Genomic DNA, 18,882 nt, shown 5'->3' with positions numbered 1-18,882 from the left:
TCAGGTCCCTGGAGCAAATTTATATGATCCTCTCACATCCTAATAGTCAGTATTAAAAAGGTACAAGCAATATGTTATACATGCAACTTAATTTCAAAATACAAAACAGTAGATATCCTGGTGAATAAAGTATGTACATTGTGCAATAAGCACATCAGTAATTTCCTAAAGGTAATTTTCTGTTTTGCTTATGAAATATGAAGTTTAAAATATGTCCTTTAGTTGATTATGCTATTTCAAAAAGAAAATATATAAGGCTAATAGCTCTTATTATTTGTGTTTAAACAGATTTTTAAAAAACGCCTACTCATCTTTTCTCCACAATCTAGATGACAGTGATACCAAAATGTATATACCATGGAGACAGATAGTTAGGACTTTATACAAATCTTTAGGCTATTTTAAAACAAACTTACTATGGACATTCCAATTTTTACTCTTTGAGGGGAGAAATTTAAATATTTACAAATTTAAAAACTTTTCATGTCTTAAATGTTAGCTCTTGTGACAATTACATACTTGTTTAACTAAGTAAAGCATCTACACTGCATTATTTGGCTGTGAAAAGATAGGAAAAAAAATGGATAATTTCATTGGCTTGTTGATAATGATAAATCCTCTGAAGGGAAAGAAAGCAGCAGGGTTCGGACTGTAGGGCATGCTTGCTGCCATGGAAACAATTTCTGCTGCTGCTCATTGAATTTACATCCTACTGACTTTAATCAAGGATCCATTTTTGATAAATTAATGTCATATCACAGGACTTTCGGAAATAAGTTCCTGACCAAAATTAGGAGACAATTTCAAAAATTCCAACTCATGTGATGATTTTATTCTTCATATTTTGTCTGAATTTGTAAATACTCATGTATTCTAGTACAAAGACACTATAATCTTTGAAGCAAAACAAAATAGGAATATGCCTATACAGTTACAACTTGAAGCATGGGTTACTCACCATCACTGCCACGAGGACATTCACAGATTTCACAATAAGGTAATAACAAATTATTAGTGTAAGTGCAAAGACTACAACACCAGGCTTTGGCTAAAGGTGATTTTTCCCTTGAAGTAGATGGAGAGTCACCAGAAAACCCATGATCTGTTTCTTTGGTAAACAAAGAGTTTGTTTTTCCAGGCAAAGTTTTTCTCTTTTTCTTACTAGAGCTGCTTTGGGTGAGTGTACTTATAGCTCTTGGTCTTTTAGCTTCAGGCTCACAACCATTTTCATAACAAATTGCATCCACATCAATTATTTCTCTGGCATCCAAATGCCTGCTGCCCTCCTCTATGTCCTTTGCCGGTGTGACGCTAGAATCTCCTACAGTAAAGTTCAGTGATTTATCCCAAGAGTCAATTTTGCGTTTTTTCTCAGATGGTTTTGGTGAAAAGAAGGCACGAATGTCATGTTGTTTTTCTTTTTCAAACTAGGAAAGAGAAACAAACATTACCAAACATACAGATCTAAAATTCCTCCAGTAGATATAGTAGATATAGTCCACAAGTTTAAAGTTGTAACATTTTTTTCCCCTCAATTATGCGTCTTTTGTCTTTCTAATTTGAGGTATTTTTTAAATTTTTAATTAGTAGACAGAAAATGATAGACACTCTCTTTTAATTATTTAAACTCAATTTAAAAGTAATTTAATGCTATTTCTCAACTATGATAATTTTTAATATTCCAGTCAAAAGTTTAAATCAGCATAAGCATAGCACAAATGTACAGAATTGTTAGTGTGGTACTTTAAAAAAAAAAAATATACAACAGAATGAGAGAGATTTAATATCATTTTAGAATAATTCTGTATATACATACTGGATGTTTACTGATGTAATATGCTAACACAACTACAAAACCATCCAAACTCCCAGTTTCCTTCAGGTTTTGTATTATAGGTCTAGATTTTAGGCCATGTCTAGCACTATGAAAAAATTCATACTTTTAACATATGTCAAAATGCTAGTGTAGACAAGGCAGTTGTAGTTTTAACAAATGTTAGCAGGTTCCCTGGAAAAATCCTAATATTGTTACATTGTATTTCAACACATTAGTTAATACATGTTAAAACTTTTTCCCCCCTACTGATGACAAGGCCTTATAGGTAACAGTGTGACTTGTCATAAAGCAGAATAATGTCCTGTATTTATTAGGAATTTTGAATTTCATGTCTCCATTTGTAAACTTCAAATAATTAATTACTATAGGCTAAGTGCTATACATGTACTAGTAAGGGAATTTTTGTACCATAATATATTGGCTGGACATCTCATTGTGATTTTTTTCTTTTAACATACTTTAAATAACTTTAAAGTAATACTTTAAAAACTCAACCATGACAGTGTAATTACTGTGACACTATATCATATACCCTTCCATGGTGAAAAGCAGTACGAAAAATGTCGGAAAATAATCAGGTTCTTTTCCTCATCCATTTAACTGAACATCATAAGATGTAGCTCTCTGAAGTAAGAGAGGCAGTGTTTATAAAGTCAAAACTGAGAGCCAGGAGACTTGCATTCTAATCTCAACTCTCACAGTGATTCTCTGTGTGAGTTTGGATAAATCACATATCCTCTCTGTACCTCAGCTTCTCCATTTACAAAATGGAGATTATTCTTAGCTGTATTTTGAAACTGTCCTGGTTTAAGCTAAATCCATTATTTATTAAATTAATTTGTACAATCAAGCTGTAAAGAGTTAACATTTGGAAAGAATTAAAAGCTGTTCTCTTTCCTTAAGTACTAGCTTCTTCCTAAGCAATGTCATTTTCAAATAGCTTGCTGACTCTGTCAAACAGTTTGGGTTAAAATGTGTACATATTAAAAACTATTGCAATTTTTATACTCCAAGGGAGCACTAATACCTACAGTGTATTCAAATTCATTTGAAATGAAATTAATACTCCATCCAGTGAATTATTACATATTGGCAACACTAAGGACGTAAAATGATGAACGAACATTTAAATCAGTGCTGCAATTGCATCAGTTGGAAAGCTCAACTTTTGTTTTACAGAACGATGGGGAATTATTTTGGGTGAATTACTCAATGGGGTGAGTATCCTCTTCTTCTTCCTTGAATAGTGTTCCTATGGGTGCTCCACTTCAGGTAACTCCCAAGCAGTTTCTCCACTGCAGAACGTTCAGGAGCTTTGGTGAGTCTTTAACCTCCTCAAGAGGTATCTGAAGGGTGTCAGCCACCCTCTTCACGAAGCCCAGGAATGGGCAAAAATTGTCAGCCACTGATGGCCATGACTGAGAATGAAATAAGAGTTTGAGGAGTGGCCTCCTTAACCACCCTAGTCTCCTGTTCTTCAAAGGCCTCCTTGTGTTGGGGGTTTGGTAGAGAAGACTGTGTCACCCTTGCCTCTCAGTGCAATGGAGCTGGAGGTCTTGCAAATTGTTACCAATATCCTGCCCAAGGATCCCAGTATAGCCATTGGGGGGGCCCATATGGAAGAAAGGGTGGCACTCAGGGCTGATCCCACCATCCCTGTCATGGATGAGGATCCTGGCTGAAGTATGGCTTCCTGTATGGATGTGGAGGGGAATCCCGCACTGGTAAAGGGGAGATTAATCTAATGTTTCCTTCATTCTCCTCAATGTCCTCCAATGGGGAGGCCCTAGTAGAAAAAGGCTGAGAAGTTTGTGGTATCGGGAAGCAATGGTAATCCAGACACTGGAGTCTCAGTACCGAGAGTCATCTGGTACCATAAGCAGTGCTCAGGACTTCTGAAAGTCAGATCAAGTGTATTTACTTGTTTGAGGTTTATTTTGACAAAACTCTTTATAATCATAAACACTATCAAAAATCTTGAACCATCGAAATTAATATCTCAAAGCATTTTTATCAAACTAAATGTGCAGTGAAAATTGCTTATATACCCACTGATTTAAAATCCCCCCCCCCCCCCCGATGTTTAAATACACTTTTTTCATGCTGGAGTGCATTCTGAAGAGGGGCAGCAATGAATGATTACACCAGAGACAGAATCTTATTAGTCTGTAAGGATCCACATGGCATGTACTGGGTTTCAGCAACTATAGCTGTATGACTTGAGGCAACTTGCTGTTGAAGGCAGAGTGATAAACTGAGATTGAGTCAGATAACATCTCAAAGCCAGTTTTTGCACTATAAAATGATATAGCACAAGTATAGCCTCAGTTAGAGAGGTGACAGATCAGGCAGATGCAATGGCACCAACTGACACCCTGACAGCTGCATAAGACAATGATGAATGAAGAACCAGGATAATAACATCATGAGTAATATCCTGATCATGGTGCTTAACTCAAACTTACAAGTAACCCAGGCGCTGCTGCTGCCTGAAGCAATAAAGCACAGAAAGTACAAGGTTCCTCTCTGAGGCCACACATCAGCTACCTGACACATATCAAGTAAGTGTTTTGATATCTAGCCCTGACCAAGCTCAGCCCAAGAAGTCTATTGATTCAAAAGCAGATGTACATCAAGGAAGACTTCCTGGGAAGTACGTGGACAGATCTCTTTGATATTGGCCTAGATCATTGTTTTATAAATTGGTCAATGGCTTCATGATCAAACTATACCAATGGAACCAAAACAGGTACCAATTAAGACCCTTTAATCTATAAGAATGAAAATAAACAAACATGGCTAACTTTGAAGGTGGTAGCCAAAACCCATAGTATAATTTGGGTTGGACAGTAGTTTGGACCTTATACCCTGAACCCCCCGAACCGAACTCCACCTTATGAGGGTCATCCTATCCTCATTACCCGGCCCACTTATTTATACCTATGATTGCCTGTAATTCCTGTATGAGTGATGTACCCTCACTGCTTGCTGACTGTACCTTGATTCATCCACCTTAAACCCCGTCCCCCATTGGGGATATTGCAGACTGTATGTGTTATGCGCTATCCAATATCAAAATACTACCATCCCCCTATACTCTGTATGTTACCCCCGATGACTAATAACTGAAGTTTCAACACTCTGTATCATCTATTTTTAACCATTTTCTAATGTTTAAATGTTCTAAATGTTGCTCTATGGCAGGGGTTGGCAACCTTTCAGAAGTGGTGTGCCGAGTCTTCATTTATTAACCCTAATTTAAGGTTTCGCATGCCAGTAATACATATTAACGTTTTTAGAAGGTCTCTTTCTATAAGTCGATAATATAGAACTAAACTATTGTTGTATGTAAAGTAAATAGGGTTTTCAAAATGTTTAAGAAGCTTCTTTTAAAATTAAATTAAAATGAAGAGACCCCTGGACCAGTGGCCAGGACCCGGGCAGTGCGAGTGCCACTGAAAATCAGCTCGGGTGCCGCCTTTGGCACACGTGCCATAGGTTGCCGACCCCTTCTCTATGGTATAGACCAGTGGACAGAACATAACTTTTAAAAATGCTCTTTCAAAGAAAAAGAACAGTTGTTAAATTGTCTTTTAGGGATGTTCAATATTTGTGTTATTGTCAGGACTAAACACAAAATGAAAGAAATAGAACAGAGAAGAAAGAAATCTAGCAAAACTGATAAAACTATGACAAATATTAGACAGAATAGCAGTAAACAATAACAAGCACTGATCAAAGCAGAACCCCTATCTCAACTGATAACTCTGCAAGGAGCTCATTACTACTTTATAACATCAGTCCTAAACTTCAAAATAAATGAATTTCAGAGAAGAGGAATAAAAAGCACTGCATGCTGAAGTGAGTCACTGAGAAATCTGTTAGTTATAAGTAATGAACTAAATGAAGAGAAGCTTGAACAACACCATAGCTAATGAAAACCTGAAAAATCAAAAATGACCCAGAAGAATTAACACTAGTGATGCCATAAATGAAAATTCAAAACATGAATATGAAAATCACCCTCTCCCTACGCTCTTTGGCAAACATTATTAAACGGGGCAACTAGGACTGAAATAATGTTGCATTTTTGTTGTCCTTAGCTAATCACTAGTTTTTTTAAAATAGTGACTGGCTAGAAAAATCAGTTGGACATGGAGTTTACAAAAGTTTGTAACTAAAGTTATAAAAGCCTCAAGTGTAACACCGGAGCACATTCAGGACAAACAGTCCTGTACTTGAGACATTTAAACTTATTACCAAACATAGGCCAGCTTCTGAAGGACATTTGTTGATAGTCTGAAAAACACTCAGAGCAATATCATAACAACTAGTTAGTTAACAGTTTAAAGACTGAACAGCAGGAAGGGATATAATGCAAGTTTATTAAATGAAATGACCCAACCTCAGCTATCTGGATTATTCTGGGCAATCCAAAAGTGGGTGATTATTTATATAAATAAATAATAACTAGACAATGAATAAACCACTTGTTGAATACTGATGCCTTGAGGAATTCTGGCTATTTTGCAAAAAGATTGAGCTTTGAAAACAATTCTGTTTATATATTGTAATAATAAATAACACTTATATGGAGTTTCATATCTTCACATATTAGTAAATAATTATTAATTCTAATTCCTGCAGATGTCTTCCTGCCAGTATAACTAAGGACACTTGTGAGAGTACACGTCTTGGGTCATTTCCAGAACAACTGTCTGTGATGTCAAAAAGAGGATTATATTTTAGATTCATTTGGAATTGTTAGACAAAAAATATCTCATTTTCAAGAACAAGTGTATCACACTGAAGGCCAGAGTAAGAGAAATATAGAGAAATATGACATATCAAACTGGTGTTGGTAGACAACATTTTTTAAAGTTTTCCATAAAGCCCAGCTACTCTTCAGCATAGCTTCCCTTTTCACATTATCCTATGATCATTATATTTTTATAGTAGTCACATGCTCACTGCTATTTACTATATTAAAAAAGTTATTTTATTGGCTTGCAGATGCACCACCTTGAGCTATGAACTTATCACAATTCATACGCTAAGAAGGATTGGACTTAGACAGTATCTAGAGTTCTACCAAGTAATGGGTGCTGCAATAAGTTGTGTTGGTGATTCAGCAGGAGGAAACTCTTTCCTCTGAATCAGTGATTCTCAATCTATTTACCACTGTGGCCTGCATATGCAGCTCTCTCTGTGTTATTTGGGCTGCATCCATACAATATATATGCTACTTGTATGCAGGGCCGACGGGGGGGGGGGGGGGGGGGGGGGAAGCCGATACAAATTACTGGGGCCCGGCAGTCCGGAAGGGGGCCCAGGGCCTGGCTTCCCCCCCCATCTTGTTGGCCCTGTTTAGCCAGTCCGCCCTTGCTGGGGGGCCCGAAAAAATCCTGGATCCGGTTCCCCCCCCTCCGCCAGAAATTTTTTCCACCGGGGCCTGAAACCGCTCTCAGCGGCCCTGCTTGTATGGTCCTGAAGATGTCACATGGGCCGCAGAGTTGTGCTAATTGGGCTGCAAGTATACCATGGGCTGCAGGTTGAGAACCACTGATTGAACTGATCCAGGTTCCTGCATGTTGTTTGATCAACCCTGTACTGTAGGAGATGCCATCTTCTGGTTATTAAAACACTCTTGGCACTTTTCACAAAGGTAGATGTATTAGCTCTGGTTTCCTGGCAAGAGTCAATGTGGGCAATTACATTCTGCCAGTCTAAACTCCCGTTTCAATTTCATATAGTAGTTTTTACTTCCTGTCCTAAAGTCTTGTTTACGGTTGATTGGTATGAAAACCTGATTTGAACACTGGTGGCTGCATTTCAGTGTTAGGTGAAGTAATTTCAGTATATTTAAAGAGCAAGATTTGAAAGGTGACTGTTGATTCTCGGTGCCCAACTTGAGACACCTTCAAGAAACCTGACTGTAGGGAGACCAGACAGCAAATGTGAAAAATCGGGACGGGGATGAGGAGGTAATAGGAGCCTATATAAGAAAAAGACCCCAAAATCGGGACTGTCCCTATAAAATCGGGACACCTGGTCACCCTACCTGATTGTCAGGAAGTGCTGTGCACCCATCCTCTAAGAAACAGGCCCCTTGAAGGTGTTTCAAATTAGGTACACAGAAAAATGGAGTATCCCAATATCACTAGTCAAGTTTGAAAATCTTCACCAAAGGGCTCTGGGAATACTTTGGAATGTGAAAGCACTGAACAAATATAAAGCACTAAGGAAGTGTATATTCATCATAATGCGGAGGTCCCAATTTTATTTCCTATCAGGTAAACAACTGTTCGCAACAAGTGGCTTGTACATTTTGTGAGAGACTCTCTCAACCAATCAGTCACTGAAAGAAAGATCAACAGGAAAATTATGTAGATGGTTCACATATAGAAGAACTCAGCATATAAATCTTAAATACTCTAGAAACTTGATATTTGTATCAAGTATCAGGGGGTAGCCGTGTTAGTCTGTATCTACAAAAACAACAAGGAGTCTGGTGGCACCTTAAAGACTAACAGATTTATTTGGGCATAAGCTTTCGTGAGTTAAAACCTCACTTCTTCGTATGCATGATATTTGTAGTAACTGAGCTACATGGATTTTTTGTAATATCAAATGATAGCAGATAAAAAGCTTAACAGGACAGCAAAGCTACTTGCATGCTTTAGTAATATAATTTTCACTGGAGAGCTATGATAAAATTGTGAAATCTTAGAAAAAGCTCAAACAATTGATCTGTACATACAAGCTTCTTCTATTGTTTGAGAAACTCAAATTTCTCATTAAATCAACTACACAGTCTTTGGGAAGATTGACTTTTCCTTCATCTCCCTTCAACCTGCACTAGGAAAGTTAAGATAGTATGGTATATCAGACATATATATATTTTTAGAAGGCAATCTGGTTATTTCCATTCATTATTTCCTTGTTCACAAAATTAATAAATGTATCTGTTTGCTTTTAACAACAAATGCAAATTTTAAGATGTCTTAATTGGTAGTAGGATGCTATACGTTCATCCCTAATATCATGCTCTTTTATGAGTGCCCAGATTAATATAATTTAGCATCACCCCAATTTTTCACTGAGCCAGATTGAACATACAATATACAGCATTTTAGATACATATGAATGAAAAGGACAGTTACCCGTTCCGTAACTGGCGTTCTTTGAGATGTTCCTTCTTGCCAGACAACTCCGACAGAGGGGAAGGAGGGTGGGACGTGGAATACACCTGAGCAACACATCTCAAAGAACGCCAGTTACGGAACAGGTAACTGTCCTTTCTTCTTCGAGTGATTGCTCATGTATATTCCACTATAGGTGACTCCAAGCTATACCTGATGGAGGCGGGTAGGAGTTTAAAGCAAAGTTTTAAGGGTTACCCGGGCGGAGCACCACCCTACCAAACCCGGCGTCATCCCTTGCTTGGGAGATGATCGCATAGTGTGATGAGAAGGAATTGAGGGTGGGGGGAGCACGCAGCCCCCTTTATGGCGTGATATACCGGCACCACTCCAGAGGTTGCAGCTGTGCTCCCCCACTACGGATACTGCTAAGGGAAAAACTTCCGGCACTGGTGCACGTGGCGAGCACGCACACCTATAGTGGAATACACATGAGCAATCACTCGAAGAAAAACAGCATGTTGCGATAATTTAAAGGACACAATGGATTACAGAGCTAGATCCTTTATTGTAGAGATGGACTTTGGTCAATTTTAACTGTAATTATAACACGCTACTCAGTATTAAGCTATAAACTAAAAGTGCTTGTACCCACCAGAATGTTTCTTGAGATCAGTGCTAGAAAAAGGCTTGTGAACAGTCCTGCACTGGTAGGAATGGACAACATGACTCAACAGAATATTCTTGAGCACTTTCTACAGACTAGTTTTAAATGTCTTTTGTGATGGTGCTTCTACTACTTCCCTCGAGAGGTCACTAGATAATGTTTTCACCTCTCTTAGCCAGAAGGCCGATTCTACAGTCTAATAATTTCACTGGTTCACTAAGACAGCATACCTAATGAAGCTGGACAAGAAAATAGGTACCTGTACAGCCCCACATCAACCCATTCTAAAAAGGAGAAATGGCAGCAAAATGAGCAAGAAAAAATCAATACCAAAAGAGGAAGAAGTGGATGGGGAAGAGAGAGAGAGAGAGAAGGACAAGTAATAATCTAAAAGGCTGTTTCCCAGACTTCATTCTTTTCAAATAGGGGCAGTTTAACATTTAATTTGAAGCACAATTAATCACTAGGTATTAGAATTATTTTAGAAAAGAAGAGCATAGAAAAAGATATATATCCATCTTGTCTTACATGAGTGAATAAAACTTCATTCTTGATCTCTTCCAGACTTTCGTTCGGGGTCCAGGCTTCAGCAAAACTCAAGAAATCCCACTTCTCCTTATCACCTTCTTCAGCCTGCAATTTCTCCTTCTTACCATTCAATGTGCTCCCTGTAACTTTGGCCTGCAGACAGAGGGATTTAATTATTTCACACTTCGGAGTAAATTTAGTTGCCCAAGTTTACTAAGTGTTACTTCCCTTTCAAACATAACTCAGCAACTGTAAAAGTGCAGAACACAATTTAGTAATTCAAAGTAAAAATGTTTTAAATAACTGACTGAAGATCTATAAGGCTACCATCTGATATTCCTTCAAATCCTCTATCAAGATGGCCAAGATGAAATCTATGGTTGTATGATGACTTGGCAGTGGGACAGTTAGGGGAAGTTAATATTTATCGATTAATGTTACTACAAAACTTAAACAACATATGTCCCTTTCACAAAGCCTTTATATGTTTGTGACGCTTCTCAGGATAGCTAGGGTTGAGAGGCACCTTGCTAATATCTACCCTTAGTGTGAGGAAACCTGCAAGGGTCAGCTCTCTGACTCTCCCAGCCACAGGAAACATCTAGTGCTTTTTACAATCTGAATTACCCATTCCAAAGGCCACAGGGCACTGGGCAATAGAATAAAACAAATACAAAATAATAAAGAAGAAATGGGAGCAAATTCCATACACTAGAGACGACTGAAGTAAAAGCACCGTTAATTTCTGACTTCAGATGCTGTGGTGGAATCCTTAAGTGGTAGGTATTGTCTGAATATTGAGACCCATCTGTACAATGCTCATGGAGCAGGTCTTGAATGCAGCTAAGGCAATATTAATGTTGGGATTTTCAAAGAAGCCTAAGGGAGTTAGGCATACAACTCTCATTGAATTGTAATGGGATTCAGGTACCTAGCTTCCTTAGACTCCTTTGTAAATCCCAACTTAAAACTTTAAAAGCCACATCTTTCTAGGTATGACATATTGGAAAGCAATTGTAGACACATGAACAACACATACTAGTTCCCAAAAACAACACATGGATCAATCATATCAAAAGCTACTGAAAGGTCTAGCATGACCAAAATAATCAGCTGATTCTGATCTAAAGCTAGCAGAAAATCAATCATGAATCTGAGATGAGCAGCCTCTGCTTCAAAAGAAGGCCAAACACAGAGTGGAACTAATCAAGGATGGTGGGTATCCAAATATGCCTGGAAGTGAACAGCCATCACCTTCTCAGTCACTCTTTCGAAAAGGACTGAGCAGTTACTGACAAGCATATCAGCAACAAGAGATGGTTTCTTGGGTTGGTGTCGGGGAAATTAACCTGTGGGTTTAAGTTTCAGAGTAACAGCCGTGTTAGTCTGTATCCGCAAAAAGAAGAACAGGAGTACTTGTGGCACCTTAGAGACTAACAAATTTATTAGAGCATAAGCTTTCGTGGACTACAGCCCACTATGCATCCGAAGAAGTGGGCTGTAGTCCACGAAAGCTTATGCTCTAATAAATTTGTTAGTCTCTAAGGTGCCACAAGTACTCCTGTTCTTCTTTCTGTGGGTTTAAGAATGTTCAGCAGCCTTTCTGACAAAAAAAAGACTAAATAGTGCACATCAGCTCGTACATGTCCATATGTCATACCAGCACTTCTCTGAAGCGATCATCTTGTACTCTAGAGTCCCAGGTGGTTGTTATTTTTTAAGTAAATCTCTAATTGTTATGGTTGCAAAGAAAAACACAGACATGTGAAAAGAGTAAATGAACCTTAGATGAGCCTGTAGATAGCTTGAAACAATAGACCAGATAGGTGTGAAGTGCCCTCATTCACCTAAGTGAGGGGTTAATTCAGATGCCCTTTGATGATAATTTAAATGTCAACATTGCGAATTATTTTGTTCCTCCTGTAAAATAAGAGAGTGACTGCCACAGATCTGCACAATTTACTGTGAGTTGCACCTGATTTTGATGTCACAAGTAAGTGGTGTTTGAGAGCTATCACCACTGATTTCCCCCTGACCCGACCCAGTCAAGAAGGAGCCAGGTCCAACAGCCTAGCAGATCCCATGGTCATATTCAAATCCCACTAAGTGGGAGCCAGTATTTGCACAATCTATTGTGAGCAGCATCTCATTTTGGTGAGTCATATAAGTGGAGTTTATTTTGTGGGCACATCTAGTGCTTATCAATAGTGGCACTATAGCTAATCCATTTACCCTGAATAATGCCCAGAAGAACACTGACATCACAAAAAAAATACAAATCAAACACAACCAATGGATAACAATAATACTCCCTTAAGGGGCTAAATTTTTAGTGTCATACATTAGAATTTTGGTGTATAATGTTTCTTAATGCAAATGTCTATCTTGCAGATGAAGACCACCAACCAATGTAGTCCTAGTCATTTTAGTATTTCCCCTTAATTAAGTCAGGTTTAGAGGACAGTGGTTACTTGCAGCATCCTTCCTACATCTCTTCTTTCCAGTCCTTAGGTACCTGTCATATGTAAGGAATTTTTAAGCTATCACAAGTAGCTGTTAACGCTTTTTCCAAATTTTGATGTGAATATTTCTAAAATTATCATCTATCCAAATTTCAATTTCTATACTTTTCTAATAGAAGCTTCAGTTAATATTTTCCAGGATGAAAAACAGTTGTCTCAAAACCAATTTCATCCAAGCCATCCCAATTTCACAATTGATAGTGAAAAGATAGAAATAAATGTTTTGTCATGTTTATCTTGTCTACTACTACATCAGCCTGCTGAATCTTATTGAATCCTTTAATGATCTTTTTTTCCCTATTTGCATCTTAAAAAACAAAACATATTTATCTTTGCCTCTTAGGAAAGGACAGCAGAAAAGAGAAAAGTTAGTTCTGAATAAGAGTTGTCATTCTGGTCCCCTGCAATTGTACATACGTTGGTTGGTTTAATATCCTGAGATTAGGACAATGCCCCTCTACAGAATCCTCTACAGCAAACATCCTTGAATACTGTGGATTCCAGACACACATCAAACACTTTGTTGGCTACTTAGTTTTATTTCAATACATACCTTGCGATTCAACATTGCCCACATAAGAGGATCCAAAGTTCCTTTTGCAATAAGGTAGTGGATATTTACAGAACTGCACTGTCCAATTCGATGTGCTCGGTCTTCTGCTTGCTTCATGTGTCCAGGGTCCCAGTATAATTCAGCAAACACGATGTGAGTGGCAGCAGTAAAAGTTAAACCCTAAACAAAATTAGTAAAAGCAGTGTTGATTCACTGATTACTCAAATGCTAGACAGAGAAGATGTGACTCTACGAACACACAAGTAAATTTCGGTGAATGACTGAGCATCAGAAGGGAACTACTACAAATAATGTAAACTATTTTTATAATGGCAATAAGATACTGGAGAGACAAGGTGGATGAGGTAATATCTTTTATTGGACCAACTTCTGTTGCTGAGAGAGAGAGAGAGACAAGCTTTTGAGCTTACACAAAGCTCTTCTTCAGATACTGGGTGACCTGGACAGCAGATGGTTCATAGATATATGTTGGATTTTTTTCTAAGGCAAATCAAGGCATTTTGCTTCTTGTTGCAAGCAAAACAGGATTGTTAATTTTATGACTGTTCCATTGAACAGTTACCCACACCAACTATACTGCAGTAGTAATTCAAGCATTGAAAATGGATATAAGACAATTATTAATGCTTCTGAAGTATTTGTGCCCATAACAACATGAAATAGCGACAGCTGGAAATGTCAGTAAGACAGGGCCGGCTCTAGGTTTTTTGCTGCCCCAAGCAAAAAAATTTTTGGCTGCCCCCGCTTCCCCCAGCCCGGGGCTCTCTCTCTCCCCCTACCCCGCAACTGCACCCTCCTGCAGCCCCAGCCCTGGGTCATTGGTAACTCGCTCCCAGGGCGGGTCATTCAGCAAGAATTTTGGATGTGCACAGAACACAGACAGGATTGGTTCCCATATGGTTACAGAACTGCAGTAAAGTGGAACATTTTCAGCTTGTGTGATTGAAGGATATCTGGATGCATATTTATAAGACTGTCCTACATAAATGAGGAAAAGTTGAGGTGCCTTTATTATTCTTTTGTTCCATTCTTTGTTTCTATGGGGAATTTGCCAATGCAATATCACTGTCTTCCTTTTAAACAAATAAAACTAAAAAAGCAATGGCTGTTGAAAATAGCAATTCCAGTCCTAATAACCACTGGGAAGCATTTCTTGCTCAATTTATTCTACCTTTTCTACAGCAAGTTACAGTGGATCAGTGGGTAGTCGTGTTAGTCTGTATCTACAAAAACAGTGGATCAGTATATTTGATTTGGGAGAAATGGAGTAACAGATGCCCAAATTGAGCTTGAGCACTCCTGAATTTTGAGGGTGTTCAAATCTGGAAGGCAGGTGCTAGATTCCCTTTCTGAATATTAGCTAAATCTGGAAAAGAAAAGTCAATTTCTGCTTCCATGGCTCAGAAGTGTAAATCCTCCTACATGCCTGGTACTGTATCTAAAGCTGCCCAGGTCCTAGTAGAGCCTCCCTTCCGTTACTTTTCATTTTAAATTCGAGTGGGATCCAGGTCCTCCCTCGCTAGGCTTCAGATAGAGAGGTGCACTGTCCATTTAGTAGGGTTACCATACGTCCGGTTTTTCCTGGACATGTCCGGCTTTTCGGCAATCAAACCCCCGTCCGGGGGGAATTGCCAAAAAGCCGAACATGTCCGGGAAAAATACCGGCCGGGCACTTCCCCTCCCGCGGCTGCTCTGCTCCTCCCGACTCAGACTTCGGCTCTGTTTAAGAGCCGAGCTGCCCGAGCCAGCGCTACCGGCTTCGGGCAGCCCCTGTGCCTCCGGACCCCGAGCCGCCGGCCGGGCACTTCCCTTCCCGGGCTCCAGCTGCTCTGCTCCGGCAGCGCAGGGTCCGGAGGCAAGGGGGCTGCCCGAAGCCGGTAGCGCTGGGGGGGAGGGGGAAGAGCCCAGGGCTGGGGCGGCAGGAGGTGCAGGTGGGGCCAGAGCTGGGGCGGCAGGGGATGCGGGTGTGTGTGGGGGAGAAGAGCCCAGGGCTGGAGTGGCAGGAGATGCGGGTGGGGGGGAGAGTCCAGGGCTGGGGCAACACAGGGGAGCGGGGGGAGCCCAGGGCTGGGGTGGGGGGGCGGCAAAAAACCTAGAGCTGGCTCTGTCCCTTCCATTCACAGCAAGCTGCAGCATGAGGTTTCAGTTCCACACTCCTTCCCCCTCCCTTTCCTGTTAATGGCGGCCAAGGGAATGCTGGGAAATGTAGTTCTTTCCCTGCTCCAGGGCTGGCTCTATAGGTAGGGAGCTAACCAAGGAACTACAGCTCCCAGGGCCCCCTGTTGGTTCTCAGCTCCCATGCTGGATTCTTGTGCCCCTGCAAATTTGCTGCCCCAAGCAACTGCTCGCTTTGTTGGTGCCTAGAGCCGGCCCTGCAGTAAGATATAGTAAACTGCAGTATTGTGTAACTGCCACCACATTGCTTCCCCAGCAAACAACAGTGGAAAGTGATGTTTGCTTCTTATTACATTGGTGCTTTTAGAAATGAGTGAACTCACACCAACTTCCTATTTAAATACAGGCTGACACTTTCCTAGCTTTGGTTCTGTAGAAATAATTTCAACTTAAATTCAGTACTGATTTTATGGTTGGTACTAAATTGGTTGCTGAGTGCAAAAGCCTCATGATATAGGTCACTTATAGTAAGACATTATATGTGTATGCTTTGTCTTTTTAAATATTATACTTAAATTGCATTGCCTAATATCTACTTTTTTTTTTTTTTTTTTAACCTTACCTGACCAGCAGCCTGAATGCTCAGGATGGCCACACGAGTATCAGGATCCTTCTGAAACTGATGGACAAGATGGATTCTTTCTACTGAAGGAACACTTCCATCTATCCGAATGTAACGTGCCTATAACATACCAGGATAATGGCAAATTTACATAATGATTCCCATAATTTACATAAAAGGAATTTTTTTTTGGACACTATTAAAAAACTGGGGAACAGAATAGCTTTGTTCTACTCCTAACTCAGTACCACAGGCAAATCACTTAATACCTCTGTGTTTCAGTCTTTTCTATCTGTAAAATAGAGACAATCATCTCACCTACCTCATGGGAGTTTAATTCATTTATTAATGTTTGTAAAGCAATGTGGAATCTTAAAATGGAAAGTGTTACATAAGAAAAGCACATTATTTCACTGTGAGGATTATTTATTAATATTCTCTTTAATTTTAATCACCATTTTGTGAGCTATTATAGTACACTGAAATAGTACACTATTTTAGCAATGACCTAAAGGACTTACTCTACAATAGTATAATGGTAAGGGATCTGGCATTTACTGTTCCAGATACAAGTATTTACATTATTTCCCCAAACTATTCTACAACCGAGATCTTTTCAATACTGACTGTTGGCCCTGATCCCACAAAACACTCACATGACTAACTGTGAATTCAAGGAGCTATGCAAGTGCCTCAGTGTTTGCAGGATTGGGGCCTAATAATATGATCTTTGGAAGAGGTCATTTTTAAAAACTCTATGAAGAACACTTAAAATTACCTTGTTTTCTATGGCTGCCTCTGTACAAGCTTGGAGCATGCTTAAGTGGTGAGCAAAAACCAGAAACTTAAGTTTGTCATTCTCAAGCATCATTTTGATATAGTCCTTTACCGCTCCTGCCTAGAATACAAGAAATGGTGCAATTTTATTAGTATTACAGATTATACAAAAAAATTCAGACAGTGATGGTATCTGCTTTAATAGCTTTTGTGATGTAGACTTTATTAGGAGGACAGAAAATTAACTATTTTTTAAATTGTATGAGTCATGTTCTAACAGAGAAAAGCGTTTCCAGATACTGTCTTCATGGTTTGATAGTTTCGTGGTGCTTGTTAAGGATTAAAATGCAATTTTTAAACTCCTTTTAGCTAAAACAATGACAACTCAGATTGATTATTTAATATGCTGACAATCTAATGAATATCAATTGATTTCTGTCCTAGAGATATTTAAAGGGATACCAACAACAAAAATGCATTAAAAAAATCTGCACCTGTGTCCCTAACACCATTGATTAAAACTGAAAGAATAATCTAATTCACTATTTCCTATTTCTACTCACGTTAGGCTTGCAAAATATTTTAAAAACTGAGCAAACTAGAGTAATTGAAAAATGATTAATATGATATTGGTATTGATATGGTATCAATGGAAGATTATTTCTATTAAGTATCTGATACAGAAGGCTACACTCTTTGACCTTAATATCATTAACATAAAGGTTAATTTATTACCTAAATAAGTGGCTCTTTTAGTAATGAATGATACTATCACAGAAAAGTTCCAAAGTTTTCTCCATCAAAGCTTAGTCTATCACACTTGTGCAAAGCATTGGTTAGTTTTGAATTATCTGTATTGTATTACAGTAATAACGAGAAGACACAGCCAAGTTGGGGCCCCACTGTGCTGAGCGCTATACAGGCATATATTAAGACACTTCCTGTCCCCAAAATTTTACAATCTTAGTTTAAGACAACATGCAGCTCGTAAAACAAACAAATGGCAGGAGAGAGGGAAGGTTAAGAAGGGAATTTGAGGAAACAGTAATACGAGCATGTTATGGACACACAAGACTAGCTGTGTATTGCAGCTGTAGTAGACAGTTTGTTTTGGTTTGTAAGAAGGGATTTGAAGGAGTGTGCAGTAGTGGCTTTGCAGATTGTTTGGAGGGAATGCAATTAAGAATAGGGTGTCAGTGGAGGGACTCACGGGGCCAGGAAGATAATTTTGAGGGAGGTAAACTTGCAGTAATAAAAATGCAAATCTCAATTCTCACTGAACTCTGCAGCCTGCAGATTCACACACTAAACCATTTGAAATTAGGCAACAATAAAGTTACCTGTGAACAGACGAAAGAGTGGCTCAGTAACTGGTGATTTGATTAGCAACAGTCAGTTCCAGATTGCTGATTTGGAAATCAGCAATTTTTTTACATCTTAAGACCTAAGGAAACAGATGTGGCTTTATATAAAAATGTTATAACTGGGCTTGTGTTGAGATTTCAGATGAGTCTCCCCTGACCCTAATGTATTTAAAGAAAGTAAATGGATTTAATTTATTTAAAAAAGCAATTCTGAAAGCTTCTTTCAATTATTTGGTCCAAATGTTTTTACTGTTCACTGCTATAAACAATATTTAATTAGGATTTTTTTTGGATTTTCAACAACAGAAAATACAGATGAGTAAATATTATTTTTATAAATATTCAATGTGATGCAAAAGCATAATAGTGTTATAAAAGTTTTCAAATATTTTGCAACTGGATTTCAAGTTTCTCTAAAGATAAAATAAAAGCTTCAGCTATGTTGCCATAGCAAATAGACTAAGTCACAAAACTTTTAATATAGTTTTTTTTGGCCTAAGTAGCATATCTATTATGATTTACCTTTTCAAAGTAGTTACAGCAATATATGCTACATTGTTTTTTAAGAGCTTCACATATAAGGTTAACTTACAATTATTATAATACTTATTTGAATTCTCTTTCCACATTTGGCAAAGGTAACTATATGCTGCTTTTGACAGTATTTTAACAAATCTGAAGATACCTTTACTGTAGTTCTGCTAAGCACTTTTCCCACAATAGGAATTTTTAAC

General features: G+C 38.6%; 1 protein-coding gene across 4 annotated transcripts in view; it reads right to left on the bottom strand.

Moving 5' to 3' along the window:
- The window catches only part of ZRANB3 (zinc finger RANBP2-type containing 3), a 121,921-nt gene that overhangs the window by 28,728 nt on the left and 74,311 nt on the right, over positions 1-18,882 (bottom strand). For all 4 annotated transcript variants that reach the window (XM_054043915.1, XM_054043917.1, XM_054043918.1 and 1 more), the window contains 5 exons: positions 16,786-16,905; positions 16,008-16,127; positions 13,250-13,429; positions 10,175-10,327; positions 959-1,427 (listed from right to left, as the gene is read on the bottom strand). In XM_054043915.1, the coding sequence (XP_053899890.1) occupies positions 959-1,427; positions 10,175-10,327; positions 13,250-13,429; positions 16,008-16,127; positions 16,786-16,905 (1,042 nt within the window). The remainder of the gene's footprint in view (positions 1-958; positions 1,428-10,174; positions 10,328-13,249; positions 13,430-16,007; positions 16,128-16,785; positions 16,906-18,882) is intronic.

Source organism: Malaclemys terrapin, chromosome 11, assembly GCF_027887155.1.
Source record: "Malaclemys terrapin pileata isolate rMalTer1 chromosome 11, rMalTer1.hap1, whole genome shotgun sequence".
Taxonomy (NCBI): Eukaryota; Metazoa; Chordata; order Testudines; family Emydidae; genus Malaclemys; species Malaclemys terrapin.
The sequence above is the reverse complement of the archived record's forward strand: the minus strand, read 5'-3'. Positions and strand labels throughout refer to the sequence as shown.